At 49.9% G+C, this 18256-nt stretch overlaps 1 protein-coding gene across 1 annotated transcript; it reads right to left on the reverse strand.

Moving 5' to 3' along the window:
* Positions 1 to 393: 393 nt before the first annotated feature.
* Positions 394 to 5172, reverse strand: SRSF6 (serine and arginine rich splicing factor 6). Its single transcript, XM_085079372.1, has 6 exons — positions 4879 to 5172; positions 4454 to 4602; positions 3063 to 3190; positions 2687 to 2895; positions 2016 to 2105; positions 394 to 1896 (listed from the first exon to the last, which is right to left on the reverse strand). Exons 1-6 carry the CDS (start codon positions 4983 to 4985, stop codon positions 1533 to 1535), a joined length of 1047 nt encoding a protein of 348 aa, XP_084935498.1. The 5' UTR covers positions 4986 to 5172; the 3' UTR covers positions 394 to 1532.
* Positions 5173 to 18256: the final 13084 nt, after the last annotated feature.

Consider the following 18256-nt stretch of genomic DNA (forward strand, 5'->3'; position numbering starts at 1 on the left):
ACAGGCAAAGTGCAGCTTTCTAGAGATGATCAGGAAATGGTTAGAAGGTGAATTTCAAAAGAATTGTTTATACTATAAAGAAATTCCAGGTAAGGCAAGTTGGCATCAAGTCACATTTCACATGTGCCCTGTGCTGACCCAATTCCTCTGGGCAGGTGTGTCACTTGGGACCAGAGGTGCAGCTATCACACCTGGCCACACCTGAAGAAAGGACAAGGTGACAAAAAGGCACACAGCAAGCTTGTGCTGGTCTCAGGCACACCAAGAGCCTTTCAAGAGCTATAAAGTCTCTCGCTAAACCAAAGAAATTTCTCCATAAAAGCAGGGTAAGTTGTGATTTCCCCAGCACAAGGCAGAGCAAGAATCTCATTTCACTGCAATGAACACAAGGAGTTTGAGTCACCAATTTAATTTTATACAAGTCAAACTACACGTTGTATAAAGAGTACAAGGCAGTTCTAATGTTTGCTACTGCATGTTACAAAAATCAATTTAACTATAAAGGGGAATTTTTGGGACGAGTCCTATTCCACAATTTAAGTGAATTGGCAACTGTGGTTTAGCAAAGCCTTTGTTAAAACTAGAAGTCTAGCTCCAAGAGATTACATTTCCAATAAAGTTCGGACCTACACACAAGAGGATTATAGTTCTCCTAGTCTGAAGCAAAATGTTAACATAAGTGAGTCAAAAGGGAGGGAAGACAGATTTCTTTACCTGGGTTTCATATCCAATGGGGATTAAGAGGCTGACAAACCATATAACATACTAGTAACTTGGACCACAGCCAAGAGACACCTTCGTGTCTGACGACAGTGACACTTGAGATTCAAGCAAGAAACGTCAGAAAGCTTTTATTCGTTCAAGTCTGGAACGAAGGGGTTTTCAGCAATACTGTAGGATACAGGTTCCAGAGTACCTTTGTTACCTTTAGTACAGTCTCAGTATGGGGGAATGTTCTTTTGGCAAGTTAAGGTACAACACAAGTTCTCCAACTTGAGTTTGTTGCTGGTCTAAAATCTTCCTAGTACTGTTTCTGGTTTATACAGTTTGCAGCCTGCTTCCAAAATTAAGATAAACTGACCTGCCCAGCAAGGCAATCCTGCCTTTGGCAGCAAGCTGAAACCTATGAAGCTAATGACACCCATAGTTCTAATGCCATGAAAAAAATAGGAAAAAAGGATACTTCCAAAAAAGCCCAGATTTAAGCCTGTTTATATTGTTTATTTTTAATATAAAAACCACTTTGCATTTTAAGAGTAGTGAAGTTACTCCTGCAGAAATGCTATAAAATCAAAACTTTCAGCTTAATCTCTACAAAAGGGGGACTTCTCCTGCTTTGTACCACCATTCCACCTCGTATTGTCAAATCTGGGATAAAAATTAAGCCTTTATGCCTTTATGACTTAGTTCTTAGGCCATTCACTCCTGGCAAGAGAAGAAACCAACTTCTGAAGTACTAACATAACACTAATGGCCTGACAGGTAGGAAAATGTTCCGTAATAGTGTGCAAGGTGAGAGGAGAGTTCTAGTCCTAATCTCTTGAACTGGATCTTGATCGCGAGCGGGACTTTGAGCGGGACCTGGAGCGGGACCTGGACGCAGCTCTTTTGGGCGGTGACTCGGAGCGAGCCTTGGTAGATGGCTGCTGCTGTGGAGAGTTGGAGCGAGACCTGCTCCTGGACCTGGACTTAGACTTAGCATCCCCTTTACCATTTTCTTTGGGAGATCGAGACCTGGACCTGGATCTGGACCGAGACTTCTCGGACTTCTCCTTGGATCTGCTGTGCGAGCGTGAACCCCTGTCAGACTTGGGTTTTGATTTGCTCTTTGATCTGGACTTCCTGCTTTTGGATCTGGAACGGGAGCGGTCTTTGCTTCGTGACCTGGATTTAGATCTTTTAAAGAGAGAGAGAGACAGTTAATTCTCCACGGCCTGCAGTGCACTTCCTGCAGCTCTCACCAGCTATCAGTGAGAGGGTTCCTGCACTGGCAGCATTAACTCTGGGGCACTTACCGGGAACGGCTTTTGGAGACACTACGGGATCTGCTGCGGCTGCTCCGACTTCTCCGACTTCTGCTTCTAGACCGTCTCCTGGATCGTGACCTGTAAACATTTACAAGGTAATTCACCCTTTTCTTTCTGTCTGGTGTACCCTGCATCATCAAGTAGAGAATTGAAGGCATCTCTTTAAGATCACCTCGTTACATACAAAATCCCTGCCATGGGCAGGGACACTTTCCACCATCCCAGGCTGCTCCAAGCCCTGTCCAACCTGGCCTGGAACTCTTCCAGGGCTGGGGCAGTCACAGCTTCTCTGGGAAACCCACCCTCGCATGAAAGAATCTCTTCCGGAATGCATCTAATACATTATGCTACCTAGTAGCATAATCTAACAGAGAAAAGCTACTACAGAACTTCTCAAGAGCAAGGCTGGCTGCACCAGAGTGGGTTCAACACACTGTCACTTAATCACAGGGAATCTGAGGTTTCACATGTGAAAAAACTGCTCCAACCTGGATACCTCCATACATTTGCTGTATGATGTACCATCGTTCCTTCTATACTCTGAGGCCTCCTCCTATTCCTAAACCATCAGCTGAAGGTAACTGCTGCAAGTGGGGTACCCATCCCCATGCTGAGTGCAACTACCCTTGCTGCAGTGACCGGCATGTCCCCAAAGTTACCTGGACCTGCTGCCAGAGTAGGATCGCCTGTGGCTGGAGCGTGGCTTGTCCTCCACCAGTCTGATCTTCCTGCCATTTATCTCTGTGCCATCCAGCTTGTCCAGGGCACGCTTCATGTCTGAGTACGACCGGAACTCGATCACTCCTTCATTTGTACGCTCTTTGTGGGCGTCTGCATAGGTCACCTCCCCAGCCTGCCTCATGAAATCCTGCAGGGAGCACAGGGCAGTTACGAAACACAGGGCACTGCAAGCAACACTCACTGTACACAAAGACTTTAAAATTATTCTACTGCATCAAAATCAGCATTGCTATTAAAGGAAGCTATTGCTTCCTTATATTCACAACAGACTTGACACAGAACATCAACACCTACTTTCAAATCCTGCCAACTACAGCGACTGGAAAGGTTCTCAACAATCAGCCTGAACTCCGTACGAACGGGCGGTCCGTATTTATCTCGTCCCGATTGTCTCCGACTGCTATATCCGCCACCACCCCCACCTTGATTGTACAAAGAAACAAAGTTAGGTCGTCTCCTAGCATGAAGGAAGCTCAATGTTCTGAAAAAGTTAGTTTAACAGTCATATTTACTGGAGTAGGACTTTATTTCGCTAAGCCTCCAATAAACTTTGCAATTTTGCCATGATCTATATTAATGGCAAATCAAACAGACTAGCATCCTACAAGTCTGTGCTCCTAAGATCTGTTAGAGAGTGACTGCTCCTTATTAGATTCACCTTGCTAAGTTTTATTTTACAGAACATTGTAAAATATAAAACTTAACTGATTACATGCATTTCTACATTTTACAAAAACGTTTACTAGTTACACTAAGTACTTACATCACAGTATGAGGTTTTTGGTGGTGGTTTGGCCACAAAACACGCAAGGTAACAGTCACCTAGTTCAGTTTAACCAGTTTTGTCTAACCCTTGGAATCCTCACCATCACCCTGCGTCTAATGGCAAAAGGCTGCTGTCGTCATGGCTTCCGGTAAGGTCAGCCAAAGGGTCATAGGGCAAGGGTCACACAATGTATGGAAAAGCCATGGCCAGGAAAGGCAGTCATCTTAGCCTCAGTGGACACAGCCTCAGCCCCACTGGTCACTTTTAAATTGAAACATCAAGGACTTGTTAAAAAGTTTGAATTGAACATGCAACAATTTTAAAACAACATACATTTGATTTTTTTTAAAAAGACAGAAACCCACCCCCCCAACACCACGCTTCCAGACACCACTGAAAAATCAACCTCAGTACTTTTAATTACAGTACTAGGCCGTTCAAGCTCTACACAGCTCAGCTCAAGAAGCTTCACGAGCGAGCTGAATATAGAAATATTTACAATGCCCCCCCCCTTTAGCATAACAGATTCCTGCTCCAAAACCTCCCCCCGCCCCTCCCATATATCCAACTGAATCAATCACATGAAAGTTCACAGCTGAGCGATTCTCCCCCAGTTACACAACGATTTTTATACATTAACATTACTGATGCAACATCGCTGTCACATCTAAACGCTCCCAGGAATACTGGAGCCGTTAATTACCAGAGCAAACCCTTTCTAGAAGGCAACGATTTCTCAGCTCGGGGATACCCGAGCGCACCGTTGGTGCCAGGGAAAACGCTGCAGCCCCAGCGGGGCACCGGGTACACCCGCTAGCGACCCCCCCACCCCCGGGGTTCGGTGCCAGCCGAGCCCCTCCGCTCGGGCCCTGCCCGCCGCCGCCCCGAGCCCCGCGGGGAGGGACGGGCCCGGACTCACTGCGGCTGCTGTAGCTGTAGCCATCTCTGTCGCGGCGGGGGCCGCGGGCGTGCTCCACGATCACCCGCTCCCCGCACAGGTCCTTCCCGTTCAGCTCGTACACGGCATCGTCGGCGTCGCGGGAGTCCTCAAACTCCACGAAGCCGTAGCTGGGCGGAGGAGAAAGGCCCGGTCAAGCGGCAGCGGGGGCACAATATCACGGCCGCGGGTCCATGTCAAAGCCCTGGGTCCACGTCGCGGTGCCCGGACCATGTCACGCTCCCCGGTCCATGCAGCGAGCCCCAGGACGACGCCGCGGCCCCTCCGCTCCGCTACCCCCCCCGGCCGCCATCTTGCGCCGGCGCCACGCGGCAGCTGCCGCGACATGGACGGGCCCGGCCCGGCCCGGGGCCCTCGGGAGGGGCGGACGGACGAACGGCGCTCACCCGTTTTTGAGATCAACCTCGAGCAGGCGGCCGTAGCCGCTGAAGAAGCGCTGGATGTCCTTCTCCCGGACGTGGTAGCTCAGGCGGCCAATATAGACGCGCGGCATGTCCGCGGCAGGGAGGAGGAGGGGAGAAAAGGAGAGGAGGAAGAAGAGGAAGGGGAAGGAAGAGAGACAGAAAGAGAAGGAGAGAGGGAGAGAAGGAGCGAGAGCGCTGGCGGCGCAAAGGGCGGACGCGCTGCGGGCCCGCTCTGCACGGCCGGGCCTGGCGCACCACAATGGCGCCCACCGCCCGCCGCCGCTTTTATACAGGGAGGCGGAGCCCGCGCTGACGTCACCACGCCGCCTCGCGCACGCTAGTAGGCGGTGGTTGAGCGTTGCGCGCGCAGCTGTGCGCATGCACCGGTGTGCTCGGGTTCCGTGGCTGGAGCGGTGCCGCGGCGCTGCCGGTCGGCTCCGGAGCGGACAGGCGAGCCCAGAGCCCCGGGAGCAGTCCTGCAGAGCCCCGGAGCAGTCCTGCAGAGCCCCGGAGCAGTCCTGCAGAGCCCCGGAGCAGTCCTGCAGAGCCCCGGAGCAGTCCTGCAGAGCCCCGGAGCAGTCCTGCAGAGCCCCGGAGCAGTCCTGCAGAGCCCCGGGCTCCGTCCCGCGGAGTTCCCAGGGTCAGTCCTGCAGAGCCCCGTCGGAGCCTCCTGACAGCCCGAGCTGCCCCAAGGGCTCCGCCTGTGGAATCCTTTCCAGGTAGGGCTGTGTGGGACAATCCCAAACACCAGTCCAGGCTCCCCAGGAGTGTGTCCTGACCTCCCTTTAATGTTCTGAATTAGGAAAATTCTCCCAATCTGTTGATATAAAATCCTCTCAATATGTCGATAAATGCACTGTTACAGTCTGCTGGGCTTTGCATTCTAACTATTCATAGTGTACACTATGATTTGTGTATTTGAGATGAGCTTTTATATTTTATAGTCCATCTAATATATATAATATATTGTGTTGCATTAAATATTTTTATAGAAACATATATATTCTAATAAAGAGAACATTTTTACATTGCATACTACACGATTGAAATAGTGAAAAAACAATGTTTAGTCCTGCTCCGGGATTTTTCCCTGCTGCTTTAAAAGCAGCTCGTGTTCACCTCATGCTTCCACAGTGGAATATCCCTGTCTGTGGCAGCCCAAGGCACCACCACAGCCTTCTCTTTCCAGGGTGTTGCCCTGATTGAATTTGTAGCAAAGCAACTGCTGAGTTTGAGTTACAGAACTGTGGGAATCTCTTGACTCTCCATTTTTTCTCATTTAATAAAAGCTTGATTCATGTAGTACAAAGGGCAGTAAGTCACCTGCTACAGTGGACAGAACTTGGATGATTTCACAAGTTCATGGAGTGTTTTCTCTCTACTTTAAAAAGACTCATGCAGTTCAGTCACTAATTTACTGGCTGCTGTATTTTTTTCCTACAATATAGTGATATTTTGGCTTGTAGGTAAATTTAGCCATTACACAGCTCTATGTAGGGAATTCAAAAGGCTTTTTTTTAGTCTTGAATAGCCCAACACAGAGAGGAACAGTATGAGAGATGCTGTACCTTGCCCTGAGCCTTCTGAAAGAAAAGGTCTCCTGGAAGTGTTAGGATGTAGCTCACTCTCAGGATTTTCCACGTTTAGCTTTTCTGTTGGAGAGCAAACTCTGAAGCACCAGAGCTTTCTCTGAAACTGGTAAGTGGGAAAACTGGTCATTACTAAAGTGTCACAGTGTCTCTCAGCCTCTCCTCTGGACAGCAACACCTCTGCATTGACTGGGGCATACACGGAACTAAAGGATGAATTCTACCAAAGACTTAAAATGTAAAAGACCGTGATGTTTAAGTCATTTTTGTCTACTTTGCGATAACTGCAGTGTTGTAGTGCCTGGTCCCAAAGCTCCTCTCCCCACTGTAGCTGGATTCTGCTATTTTCCACTCCTGTTCTTCCCCAGGAAATTACTTCTGTCATGAATTTAAACCCCCTTAATATGGGATTTCACCTGGAGCTGTCTCTGCTGGCATCTATGAAGCCACCTGTAAGACCCACTGGAAACAACCCCATTAGACAGGTGTATCTAAACCATCCTGAGCCTGGTGAAGGCAATGTGAAATCCTGGACTAAAGTTCAAGGATAAGGAGGAAAACACAGCCTGTATTTATGAACTTCCCTGCAGGTGGATGATCTTCAGGAGGAACTGCCTTTCTCCAGATAATCTGCCCTTGAGTTTTTTTCTCACAGCTCATAGAAGCTGCTTTTTTGTGGGTGATGAAGCTCATTTCATCATCTCTGACTCTCAGTATAAGGAATTTCTTTCCCTGTTCCAACAGGGAAAAATAAATTCTTTTCCATGCAGCCTTTGAGCCCTCGCCTGATGTTTACATCAGTACTTTTTCTGGGGAGAACATCCCTGTGCCGTGCCCTGGAAGTGAATGAAATCCAGCCTGTTCCACTCAGGGAGTGGGAATGATCACAGGCCCTGTGCTTCCCAGACAGTTTTTGTGCATGCAAAAAGCTGAGCTCAGGCCCTGCCCAGCTTGGGACAACAGATGGTAGCAAACAAAAGTACATGAGGGAATTGGTTCTCTTGTAATGAGACAGCCCAACAAACCCACTCCCAAAAGCAGAGTCAGGTTAGAAAGATCTCCAAACCGGTTGGCAACAAAGCAACACTGGAGTGAGACAGATCAGGAAAGGGACAAATGGCACAAGGAGTGCATTTGCTGGCTCAGAGTGTCTAGATGGAGGAGACACAGTTCCCTGGTTCCCTCTCTATCAGCAACACGTCCTGTTCACATGTGAGCAGATCCACTGGGATCTCAGCACAGGCACCTCCCTGGGGCATGGGCTGGGCCAGCACAGCCCATGGAGCAGCTCCACAGCTGGGCTGGGGGCTCCACATGGCAGAGCAGAGCCCCTTTCTCCAAAGCATCAGTGCCTGTGCCCCTGTGTGCTCTTGGGAATATACAGAGGATGTGACCACCCAGGATGAGGAGTCCCATGATGATGAGTGGTCCCATGGGATGAGTGTCCCATGGGATGCTGATATGCCAGCACTGGCTGTTGTGTCTTTCAGGCTTCCAAGGGCCCTGATAATATGATGGCCGTCTCTGGTGGAACATCTCAAGGCTCTTGGAAGGTGGCAGCAGGGTGAGATTTGCTGAGGCCACGTGGAAAGGGAGGGAGGATTCACATTAGGATCTTGCCATTTTGTTTTGGTGGGGTTTTTTCCCATTTCTGTCCTTGAGAAGAAATCAAGAATCTTCAAGGTGCCTCCTCACTCAGTGCCATGTCTCCTTCCAGTGCCCCCTCAAGCCATTTGCAAATATTTCCTTTTCACATCCCCTGCCTTTTCTCACTGCATGTCCCCCATAATCAGTGATGTGCTTTTCACATTGTTTCTTCTTCCTCTAGCCTTCTCCTACTTTGGTCCTGGATTAGGACCAGCCTGGGGGAATGGCAAAATCTTGCAATTTAGGGACCTCTCAGAGCAGCCTTGGCTGTAATTAGGATGGTCTCAACCCTGTCCTGTCTTATTCCTTCCCTTCTGATCTGTTGGAAACCCTGGAAGACAAGAACTGGCTGGAAAACAGTGACCAGAGGTGAACCTCACCTCTCCCTCAGTCCAGGCAGGCTGGTAGAGGTTGCTCATAGCAGATGCAAATAAGATCCAATTATCATCTCCATCCTTCCAGATCAGTGGTCCAAGGCCATTGTCCTGACCTCTGTCTGTTGTGCCTTGTCATTTTTACACCCTTGGCTTGGCAGTCCTGTTCCTGATGCACATGAGCACAGGGCAGGCTCAGCCCTGAATCCACAGCTTTCCCCACACCCAGAGGGACGCATGTTCCTGACCCCTGAGACCCAGGATAAACCCCTCAAACGTGAGTTTTATGGCTTGATGCACCAAATCAGCTGGAGCTGCACAACAGGAACCTGCAACTCTGTAGCTCAAACCTGTGTTCCTTTTCCCTGGGCACTGAAGAGAAAGAGAGAAATGAAGACAGATATGTATTGTGGTGTTTTTGTGCTGCAGTGGAAGGAGGGAGGAGTGTCAGGAGAAGAAATTACATTCATCTTTTTCCCTCCTAAAGGCAAAAGATCTCTCAGTACAAAGGTTTCAATCTGTAATTAATCATAATCTGCAACATATGAAGCAGAGCTCAGGTAACCTTCTACAGGCCTTTTGTTGTTAATCCAATGAAAATATCAATGTAATTTGTCTGTCTTGTTGAGGGCTAATATTTGGTTTGGGATTATTTCCTGTAATCTGTTGTCAGAGGAGCCCTCGGTGTGAAATTCACATTCTTTCTCCAGCCGTGCCAGCAGCAGGTATGACCATAAATGAGTGGCTCATGAAAACATGCATATGATAAAATATGCATATGATGAATTTATTATCCACCAGCTGTGTGTTACAAGGCTGGTGTCTCAGGATGCTGCTGTCAAGTGTCCGACTGTTTCTGTGGCGCTTCACTCTCCCATCACCCCATCCTCATCACACCTCTCTGACTGGGAGCCCAATTCTGAACCTGGGGGCTGCTCCAGAGGCAAAATGGGCAGGTTTTCTCCCGCATTCCCATAGCTTCTCTGTGGGAATCCGATAGGCTCTGACACCAGAGGGATTCACATGCAAAATGGCCCAACTCAGTTCAGGTGTTCCTGGGAGGTGGGGCCATTGGATGCTTTGCTGTTGGGGTCATTCTCATCTTCCCTGGGTGTTTCACCTTCATCTTCCTTGTGTTTGTGGGGAATGGAGGGAGAGCAGAAGGCAGGAGGTGTCCCTGTGGCACCTGAAGGTGTGTGGCCCTGCCCACAAGGGCGCCTTCTTCTTGCACATGGCTTCTTCTCTCCAAAATTCAGGATCAGGGAGCGTTGCAGGGGATAATGTTCTCTTCCATAGGATGGGAGGAAGAAAGCAAAGGACAAAGAAGTGATGTCTCAGAGAGGCTGTGGAAAATCAGTGAGCTTCAAATGGGTGATTTCCTATGAATTTTTAGTCTTCCAGCTGCAATTCTTACGGATTTTAAGTCCTCCGACCTGTTACAACATGAACACTCCAAAAGCTATTGGCATCCAGTCATGGCACAAACTAAAGTTTGCCTCTCAGTCAGGTGGGGCATGGGTGATGTTAGCAGCTCCCAGGAGCTGATCAAGCAGCTCATCCATCCAGCACCTCCTTTGGAGCCATCCCAGCAACTGAGTCCTGAGTTTGGATCAAAATGGGACCCCATGACACATATGTAGAGAGCTGCTGAACTGACTGTGACTGCTTCTGTGTATCAGTGCTGGGATGGGACATTTTTCCACTGTTTCTTTTGTAAAATGTGAGGGAATGTCCTCATATGCCTTGTGGGTCCCCTCTGGGCTTGGTCTTTGAAGTGCCCAGTGCAGGACAGCAGCCAAGCACAGATGCACGTGGGCTGTACTGGCTCTCAGATTCCTGCTCTCTCTTCTGCCAATGGATTCATTCCCCCATGGTCCCTCCATGAGAGCAGGGGCTCCCAGCATGGCTCTGAGTGGGTGTTGATACAGCTAGAACTTACACATGCCAAGGGAAATGGGTAGTGTCCTTGGGCTCTGGAAGTGTTTGTTCTTCTGCCCAGTGGCACCAGCTGATGTTATGTGGACTTACTGCATCTCCCACATGGTCACAGACTCCAGCCAAAATTCTGCTCCAGACAGAGGAGGCAGGAGGTCCTGCCTGCCCCTGAGAAGGCCACAGGAGGAATGCCATCAATTCTGGGCTCACAAAGAGCACTAATTGCACCTTGAACCCAAGTTTCTTATTTTATTGAATTTGGGGACTGTATGAATGGGCTGTCATCTCAGCTTCTCCTATGTGTACTTACATAAAATCAGTTGATCTCTCCACATGGAGTGTCTAGATCCAGCTGGCACACTGCTGGGTTAATAACATAGTGCTGCTTTGGGCTAGGGTGGGGTTAATTCTCCTCACAGAAGCTGGTGTAGGCTGTGTTTGGGATCTGTGCTGGAAACAGTCCTGATAACTCAGGGGTGTTTTGGTTACTGAGCAGGGCTGGCACAGCCAGGGGTGGTTCTGCTTCTCACTCCTCCAGCAAGAAGAGTGCTCAAGGAGCTGGGGAGACACAGCGGGCACAGCTGACTCCAGGGACATTCCAGACAATAATGTAAAGACAGGGAAGAAGGAGGAATGAGGGATGTTCAGAGTGATGACAATTGTCTGCCTAATAATGGAGCCCAGCTGTCCTGGGCATGGCTGAGCACCTGTCTGCCCATGGGAAGTGGGGAATGAATCCCTTGGTTTGCTCTGTCTGTGTGTGCAGCAGCCCACACCAGTCCTTTTTGGTGCCTGCTGTGGGGCTCCAAGCATCCGAGATAATGACAGGTTTGATTGGAATGTGTTGGGTGGAATCTATTGGTGTGAGTGCTGTTGAGCTGTTAATTGACAGTTCCTGTGCTTGCTGGGGGCTCAGCTCACCGTGGATTGAAGTCTTGTGCTTGTTAGTGGAAGCTTTTGGCATTCCCTGCTGGCTGTGGTGCTGATCATCTCACTGTGCTGTGCCTGGGAATGCCTGGATAACAGCCAGGGGAGATGTGGCACCACTGCTGTGTCTGTGCTCTGCTGTCTGGGCAGGCTGTGGCTCCAGGTGAGCTCCAGTCGAAGGGATTGGGACCTGGGATGAGCCTGTGGGATCAGGTTCTCTCCTAAAGGGACTGGGACTTGGGGATGAATCCACATGGGAGCAGGGCACCCCAAAGCATCTGGTAACTCCACACTAGGTACTTCTTTAGGTGTCTAGCTGTGGTCATATCCATCCTGCAAAAGCTGTACCTCCAAAGGGATGGTGGCCCAAGGAAAAATCCATGCTGGAGCAGGGACATCTCAGAGCATTTGATGCTCTGGGGTAAGTCCATGCTGCAGCAGGTATACCTTGAGCATCCATTGCTGTGCAGGAGGTCGTGCTGGAGCACTTGAAACTGTGTAGCCTTGGATTAGCACTCACAGATGAATGAAAGCCGGGTAGGGCCGTGTTGGAGTAGGGTCACTCCCAAAGGGAATGTGACTGTGGGTAATACCATGCTAGAGCAAGTGTATCTCTGAAGGTGGTGTGGCCCCTGGAGGAGGCCATGCTGGAGCAGGTACACCTCAGAGCTCTGTGGCTCTAGATAAGTCTGTGCCACAGCAGGTGTATCCCTGGGGAGGCTGTGGCTCATGGATAAGGCTCCACTTGGAGCAAGGACACCCCTAAGGGACTGCAGTCTCTAATTAAATCCAAGCCAGAGCAGGGGCAGGGAAGGAGAGAAGAGTTCATTGCAATGTTAAACCTGATAATCAGGTCCAAGGGGTGGAGATTGTAATGGAAATATCTTTGAACTGTTTAAACACATGATTTGAGTTGCAGGTCATGGGAATTACTACAGCAGGAATCCCCCAAACCAGTGCAGGAGCTGCACAAGAAGCAGTTGCAGGGCAGCGGTGACCTGACCTGTGCTGCCTTTGGTGCCCAGGAACTCCCCAGACACCAGTTCTCCTGCTCTGACCACTGTGCCAGGTGGAGCCCAAAGGCATGGACGAAATTAAATCAGTGGTCACTTTGTGGACATTTTATGGACATTTTATACAGTGGTCCAAAGACTAAAGGAAGGATGTCTATGTATTATATCAAAGGATGGGAAATGGGCTGGTGGTTAATGAGGTGGTGTGGATACTGTGGGACCTGAGCATGACATAAATGGTATGGGATAAGGGGTGGAATGTGCTTATTTTGACTGGGATGGAGCTAATTGTCTTCCCAGTAGCTGGTATGGGACTGTGTTTTGGATTTGTGCTGAAGACAGTCCTGGTAACACAGGGATGTTTTAGTTGTTGAGCAGGGCTGGCACAGCCAGGGGCTGTTCTGCTCCTCACCCCACCAGTGATGTTACCATGACAGAGCCCAGCTGTCCTGGGGATGGCTGGGGAAGTGGGGAATGAATTCTTTGGTTTGTTTTGCTTTTGTGTGTGTGGTTTTTACTTTCCCTGTTAAACTGTCCCCATCTCAAGCCGTGAGGTTTTTTTCTCACTTTTGGTTCTCTCCCCTGTCCCACTGGGATGAGCAAGAGGCTGTGCAGGGCTGAGCTGACAGCTGGGGTTGAATCACCACAAACATGTCACAGAACATGTGGGAAACCTGCCTGAGCTTAGACTAAAACCTGATGTGTCCAAGCCCAAATCCCCAGCTTCTGCTACCTTATGAGAATATAAAAGATGAGTGATTTTTTTAATATGAATCCTATGCAGGTCTTCTAAATACTCAGTATCTGGAAGAGAGGGACAAGGATTCCCAGCTTATTTTTCTTTCAGGGATTCTCCAGATGAAAATCTCGGATCAATCCTGTGCCCCCAGGCAGAGCTGGGCCAAGGGAAGTCCACATGGGCTCCAGTTTGTCGAGCTACAGTGTTACTGGTGATCTTCCACACTGGGAAATTTTAAGGAAGTTGTTTTCTTTCCCTGGTATTTTAATTCTGAAAACATGCTGGGTTTTTATTCCCTTTCCTGCCAGCCTTCTTCCTGCGGTTCCTGCCACATTCCTTAGCGATTGTGCTGGCTGCCCAGCAGAGGGGTGTAGAAACCAGCACAGGCACCAAACCTGCTCCCGTATCTCCCAGTTCCTCATCCCCACTGCCCCCTGCTCCCATCCCTCTATCTGCACGTGTCGGAGGTTTGTGGGACAGGAGGGAGGTGGTGACGGGGGTGAGAAGGAGCCATGCAAGCCACCCAAGAGCTGCTGGTGCTGAGGCCCAGGGCAGAGCCCTGGTCTGGGCACACACAGGGCTGTGCCTTGGCCATCCGTGGGCACAGGCAGTGCACAGACACGACGCCAGCCTGACATCACCAGCTCCAGGGATTCTGGCTGGGATCATGAAGTGAAGGAACCCCCAGGCGTGCTCTGGATGGTCACAGGGGCTCCCAGCCTTCCCTGGATTTATTTGCTTGGAGTGTGTGGCTGGTTGAGAAAGCCGCTGCCTCTGTCCACATCCAGTAGGAAGTTGTGTGGTGTCCCTTGGGAGCTCTGGCTGTTCTTCGATCCCACAGGTGACAGAAGCACGCTATGCCTGCTAGCTCCTCTCACATCCTGTCCTCCTCACCTTTGCAGGCTGCTCTGCCTGTGCCCGGATGTGTGTTTTCCTAATGAGGCACTTCGGGGCCTTTCAAATCAGCTCCAAATTTCCTTCTCTCCATCTGCTTCCCAGCCTCTGTCCATCTGCTCTGTCAGGCCTGGCTGAAATCTGTCACCATGGGGTGGCCTTTGGGCAGCGCAGCAGTCCTGAGCAGCACTCACTGCCCATCCCCGATGTCTGCCAGACCAGTGGCCAGGATGACCATCAGTGCCCGGCCCCCGTAGGGTCTGCCCACACCCAGCCCTCCTTGTCCCTGTCCCTGTCCCTGTCCCTGGGTGCTCCTCTCTGCCAGCCCTCTGGTGCCAGTGTTGGGGGATCTTGGGATGGGGAAAGCCTGGTACAGGTGGATGGGGATGGGGATGGGGACCCCAAAACCACGGTCTGGTCCGAAGATGGTGATTCACTGAGTCCCTTTGCATGCCTTCCTGGGGGACTTCTATTCCCTTTCCCAGCTATTTGCCTTCTGCTGGGGTCCAGCACTTTTGACTCTGAATAAAAGCCAGAAATTCCTTGGACTCTGGGAGCTGGATGAGTGGAGGGACTTTGTGACATTGCAGCAGAAATGTTGAGTCATTAAACTGACATCCCTGAAAATGCTCTTTACATTAAGGAGATTAATCACAGATTTATTTATTTTTTTAAAAAAAACCTCCTTAACTTCTGTGAATCCTTCCTGTGAGTTCTTCACTGTGCTGCCCACGATACTTGGCCTCCTTGGTTAAAGCTGAAACTGATTTAGCATTAAAAATGTCATTCCCAACAGTATTAATAACACCTAAACCCTTACGGGTGGAAATCCGAAGAGCTGATCTCCTCTCTGGGAGGAGATCAAAGAGCTGATCTCTCTGAAGCATCCTGTCAGTGTTCCTTCCCAACCACGGGGAAGGGGCAGAGTTTGCAACAGTGGGAGCTGGAATAAAACGTTTCTATGATAAACTTGAGGGTTAAGGCTTGGCAGCAGAACTCCTGACCTGCTGGTGCAGCAGTCCAGGGAGCCATAGAGCCATTAGTGTGGAAAAGACCATGAGATCATTAAAGCCCACCCATTAACCCAGCACTGCTGGGTCATGGAGCTGGGGGGATGTGGAAGCTCTGCCCAGGCCCTTGGCTCTGAAAGCTGTGCCAGCCTGGTGGGTAGGAGGGTCTCCTTGGAATGCCAGCAAGGATTTCAGCTGGAGCACCACAATGCAGCCAAGCAGAAGGGTGGAACCCTGCTGCCAGAGGCTCTGGAGGAGCCTCAGCTCTGCAGCGTCTGGTGAGCAGAGCAGAGGTGTGGGGACAAGTTGTCAGGAGCTGTGACAGTGGTGGATGAGGTGATGTCCCTTTGGGACAGTGCTGGGGGACGCATGGAGGATCTGACACATGGGAGTGGGGTGGGCTTGGCAATGGCTTGTAGGCAATGACCCTTCACTGACCAGGGAGGGGAAGAGTAATTCATCCACCCTGGAGGGTCCTCAGAGCATTCCTGTCCAGTAAGGAGAGTAGCTCAGAGCTCAGCTGCTTATCCTGAGTATGTAATGAATGATATAAGACTTCCAAACAAGGATAAACATTATCAAGTAATTTATTCTTAGATCTTTATACATGAACAGAGATAGAGATTTATTCTCAGCAGTGCAAACTGCTTTCCACGAAGGTTGTGTCTTTGGGCTTTGAATTAAGATGTGTTGAGTTTATTTTTCTCTGCCACAGTTTTATGTGACCAGACTTCAGAATTAACCTGGTAAATCCAGCAGAACATCTCTGGGCTGTGCCATGTGTGAGAGAGAGAGATTTAACGGCACACATAACTGAATGGAAGAATGACTCTGTGCAGGTAATAGCTGGTGCACCTGGGCTGTCCTTTGGGCTGAGCTTACAGGGCCTGGAGTGGAAGATGCTGAAAGGAGAACAGTTTTGTACCTTTTAAATTACACAGAGCAGATCAACCTGTTTGTGGGTTTTTTCAAGAAAGAAAAACTACTGTACTCTAAGAGTAGTTTGTTAATTTGCTTCTCCCCTGATTTTACTGGGCTGCTTTTTATTTTCCTCCTATTTTGAGGGCATTACAGATGCTCATATTAAGAAGAGGTTTGCACTCACGGCTTAATTTTCCCCTTTTCCCATGGCTTGCTGACAAGCCTGTTTATAAGAATTGTTTAGTTTTCACTTAGTACAAACACAGATGGAAGAATGTTTGATTTAATAAGAAGATTGTCTGGATGTCATTTAAATAGCCAAATCTTTTTTTTCTTTTTAGAGTAAAACCTGAAATAGATCCACAGAAAAATTAAATCAATGGCTGTACTGTTTGCCACGTGGTGTAAGGACATAGGATCTGTCTGCTTTCCTGGCACCTGGGTGGTGGCACAGCAGTGCAGAGGGATGACCACAGGCAGCAGATCAGCAGGTTTTCACTGGTATGGGGGGTGGATCTGAGATTTTCCATGAGATGGCATAGAGGACTTTGAAAGACTCTTGCTGTCACTGTGGTGACCTCACCATCTGTTATAAATGTGGGCAATGTGCAGGGATTTCCCACTGCCTCCTGTATCTCTTGCTGCTCCAACAGGGAGCTGGGCTGAGCCTGGAGCAAGACGTTCCCAGCCCTCTCAGTAGGGGCAGTGCCAGGGTGATGACCAGGGGAGCCCCAGGGAAGGCTGGAGTACCAGGGGCAGGCATGACTTTATAAAGGAGCCAGGATCTGTATCAGGGAATTGCCTCACCAGCCACTTCCAAAAGCTGCTCCAGTGGCCTGTTTTCCACCTTGGGGATGAAGCCTTGAGATTTAGGAGCAACTTTGCCAGCTGAATCCAATCCTTCAAGTCCTTACAGCAATTCCAACCTCCCAGGATGCACCTAAGTTTGCCCTAGGCTGTGCCTTAAGGCAGGCCTGGCTTACAGTCCCTGCACAAAATCCACAAAACAAGGTGGATACAGCCAGGGGATACAGATATGTAGGGAGAAAAGCAGGGTGAGAAGTGGTGGTGTTAAATCTGGAAACACATCAAGTTGCTTGTGGGGATGGTGGGGGAGAAGAGCTGTTTTGTTTAGGCAGTCCTGGAGTGGGATCTCTGCATCTCCTCCCTGCTCTCCTGCACAGGGAGAGCTCTGGGAGGGTGACTCCGAGCCTGGCCTGGCCCCCTCTGCCTGTGCCATGTGTCCTCTCTGGGACTAGAGATCCCTGAGGTGTGCACAGGGGTGAAGTTCAGCCCGAAAGTGACGCTTGACATGCAAAATGCCTTGCTCAGCAAGGTGAAGAAGCAATCAGCCTGTCTGCATGTGACCTTCCCTGCTCCTGGTGATCGATCTGGAGACATCAGCACCTTCTAATAACGCTGCAGTGCTGGGGGGAATGGAAAACAGATTGTTTGGCTGCCCCTGTCTGAGTGCAGTGACTCAGGGATGAACACCTACCTGACACCTCACAAGCTGCCACCCCTGGGACCCAGCAGTGCCCAACTGCAGTGTTGGGCTGCAGGCAGCTCCCCACCACCCCATGGACTCTCCACAGGGTGGGAAGAAAGACCCCCGAGGTGGCAGCCCAGGGTCTTGCAGGTTGTGGCAGGAGTGGCTGCCTTTGCAACCAAGTGGATGGACCAGGAGTGTGGGGTGCTGGGGCAGGATGTGCTCCCAGGGAAGGTGGCAGGGAGTGCGGTGCTGCTTCCAACCCTCAGCAATGTTAGTGCCAATCACTGCTGGGATGAGGCCAAATGCAGAGAGCAGGAGACCAGGAAGGATTCACTGCTGGATCATTTCTTGAGCTGCAGTACATTTTCCTTGGGTAGAGACAAAGAGAAAGAAACCAGCAGCTCAGTCTGTCCCATCCCATTCACACATTTGGTCATCAGTAGTGTAGCCTGCAGAGCCAGGCTGATCACAATCAGGGGATTTCCCTGGGTTTATTCCTGTGGATGGATCACTGGAGATGTCAAATTCTTTTGGAGTGGTTTGGGATTGCGGTAATTTTCCCAGTCTTCTTTTTGCCTGTTCATTTCCACACCAAAAAGCTTTTGTGGTTGCTGATGTGAGCCTGGCCTTGTGCCATCAGCTCTTACCAGAGGCCCAGCAATGCTCAGCTGCATCTCTCATCCAGCAGCCCTCGAGGAGCCAGCCAGGCTCTCCTCTGGAACATCCTCACCTGAGCCTCTTCCTCAGGGACTTAGGAGGAGATGCCTGGCTCAGGCTCCTCTTTGCATTTAATCCATGGATCCTTCTAGAACTTAGTTT

This window comes from Lichenostomus cassidix, chromosome 20 (assembly GCF_008360975.1).
Source record: "Lichenostomus cassidix isolate B80296 chromosome 20, HeHo_3.0, whole genome shotgun sequence".
Taxonomy (NCBI): Eukaryota; Metazoa; Chordata; class Aves; order Passeriformes; family Meliphagidae; genus Lichenostomus; species Lichenostomus cassidix.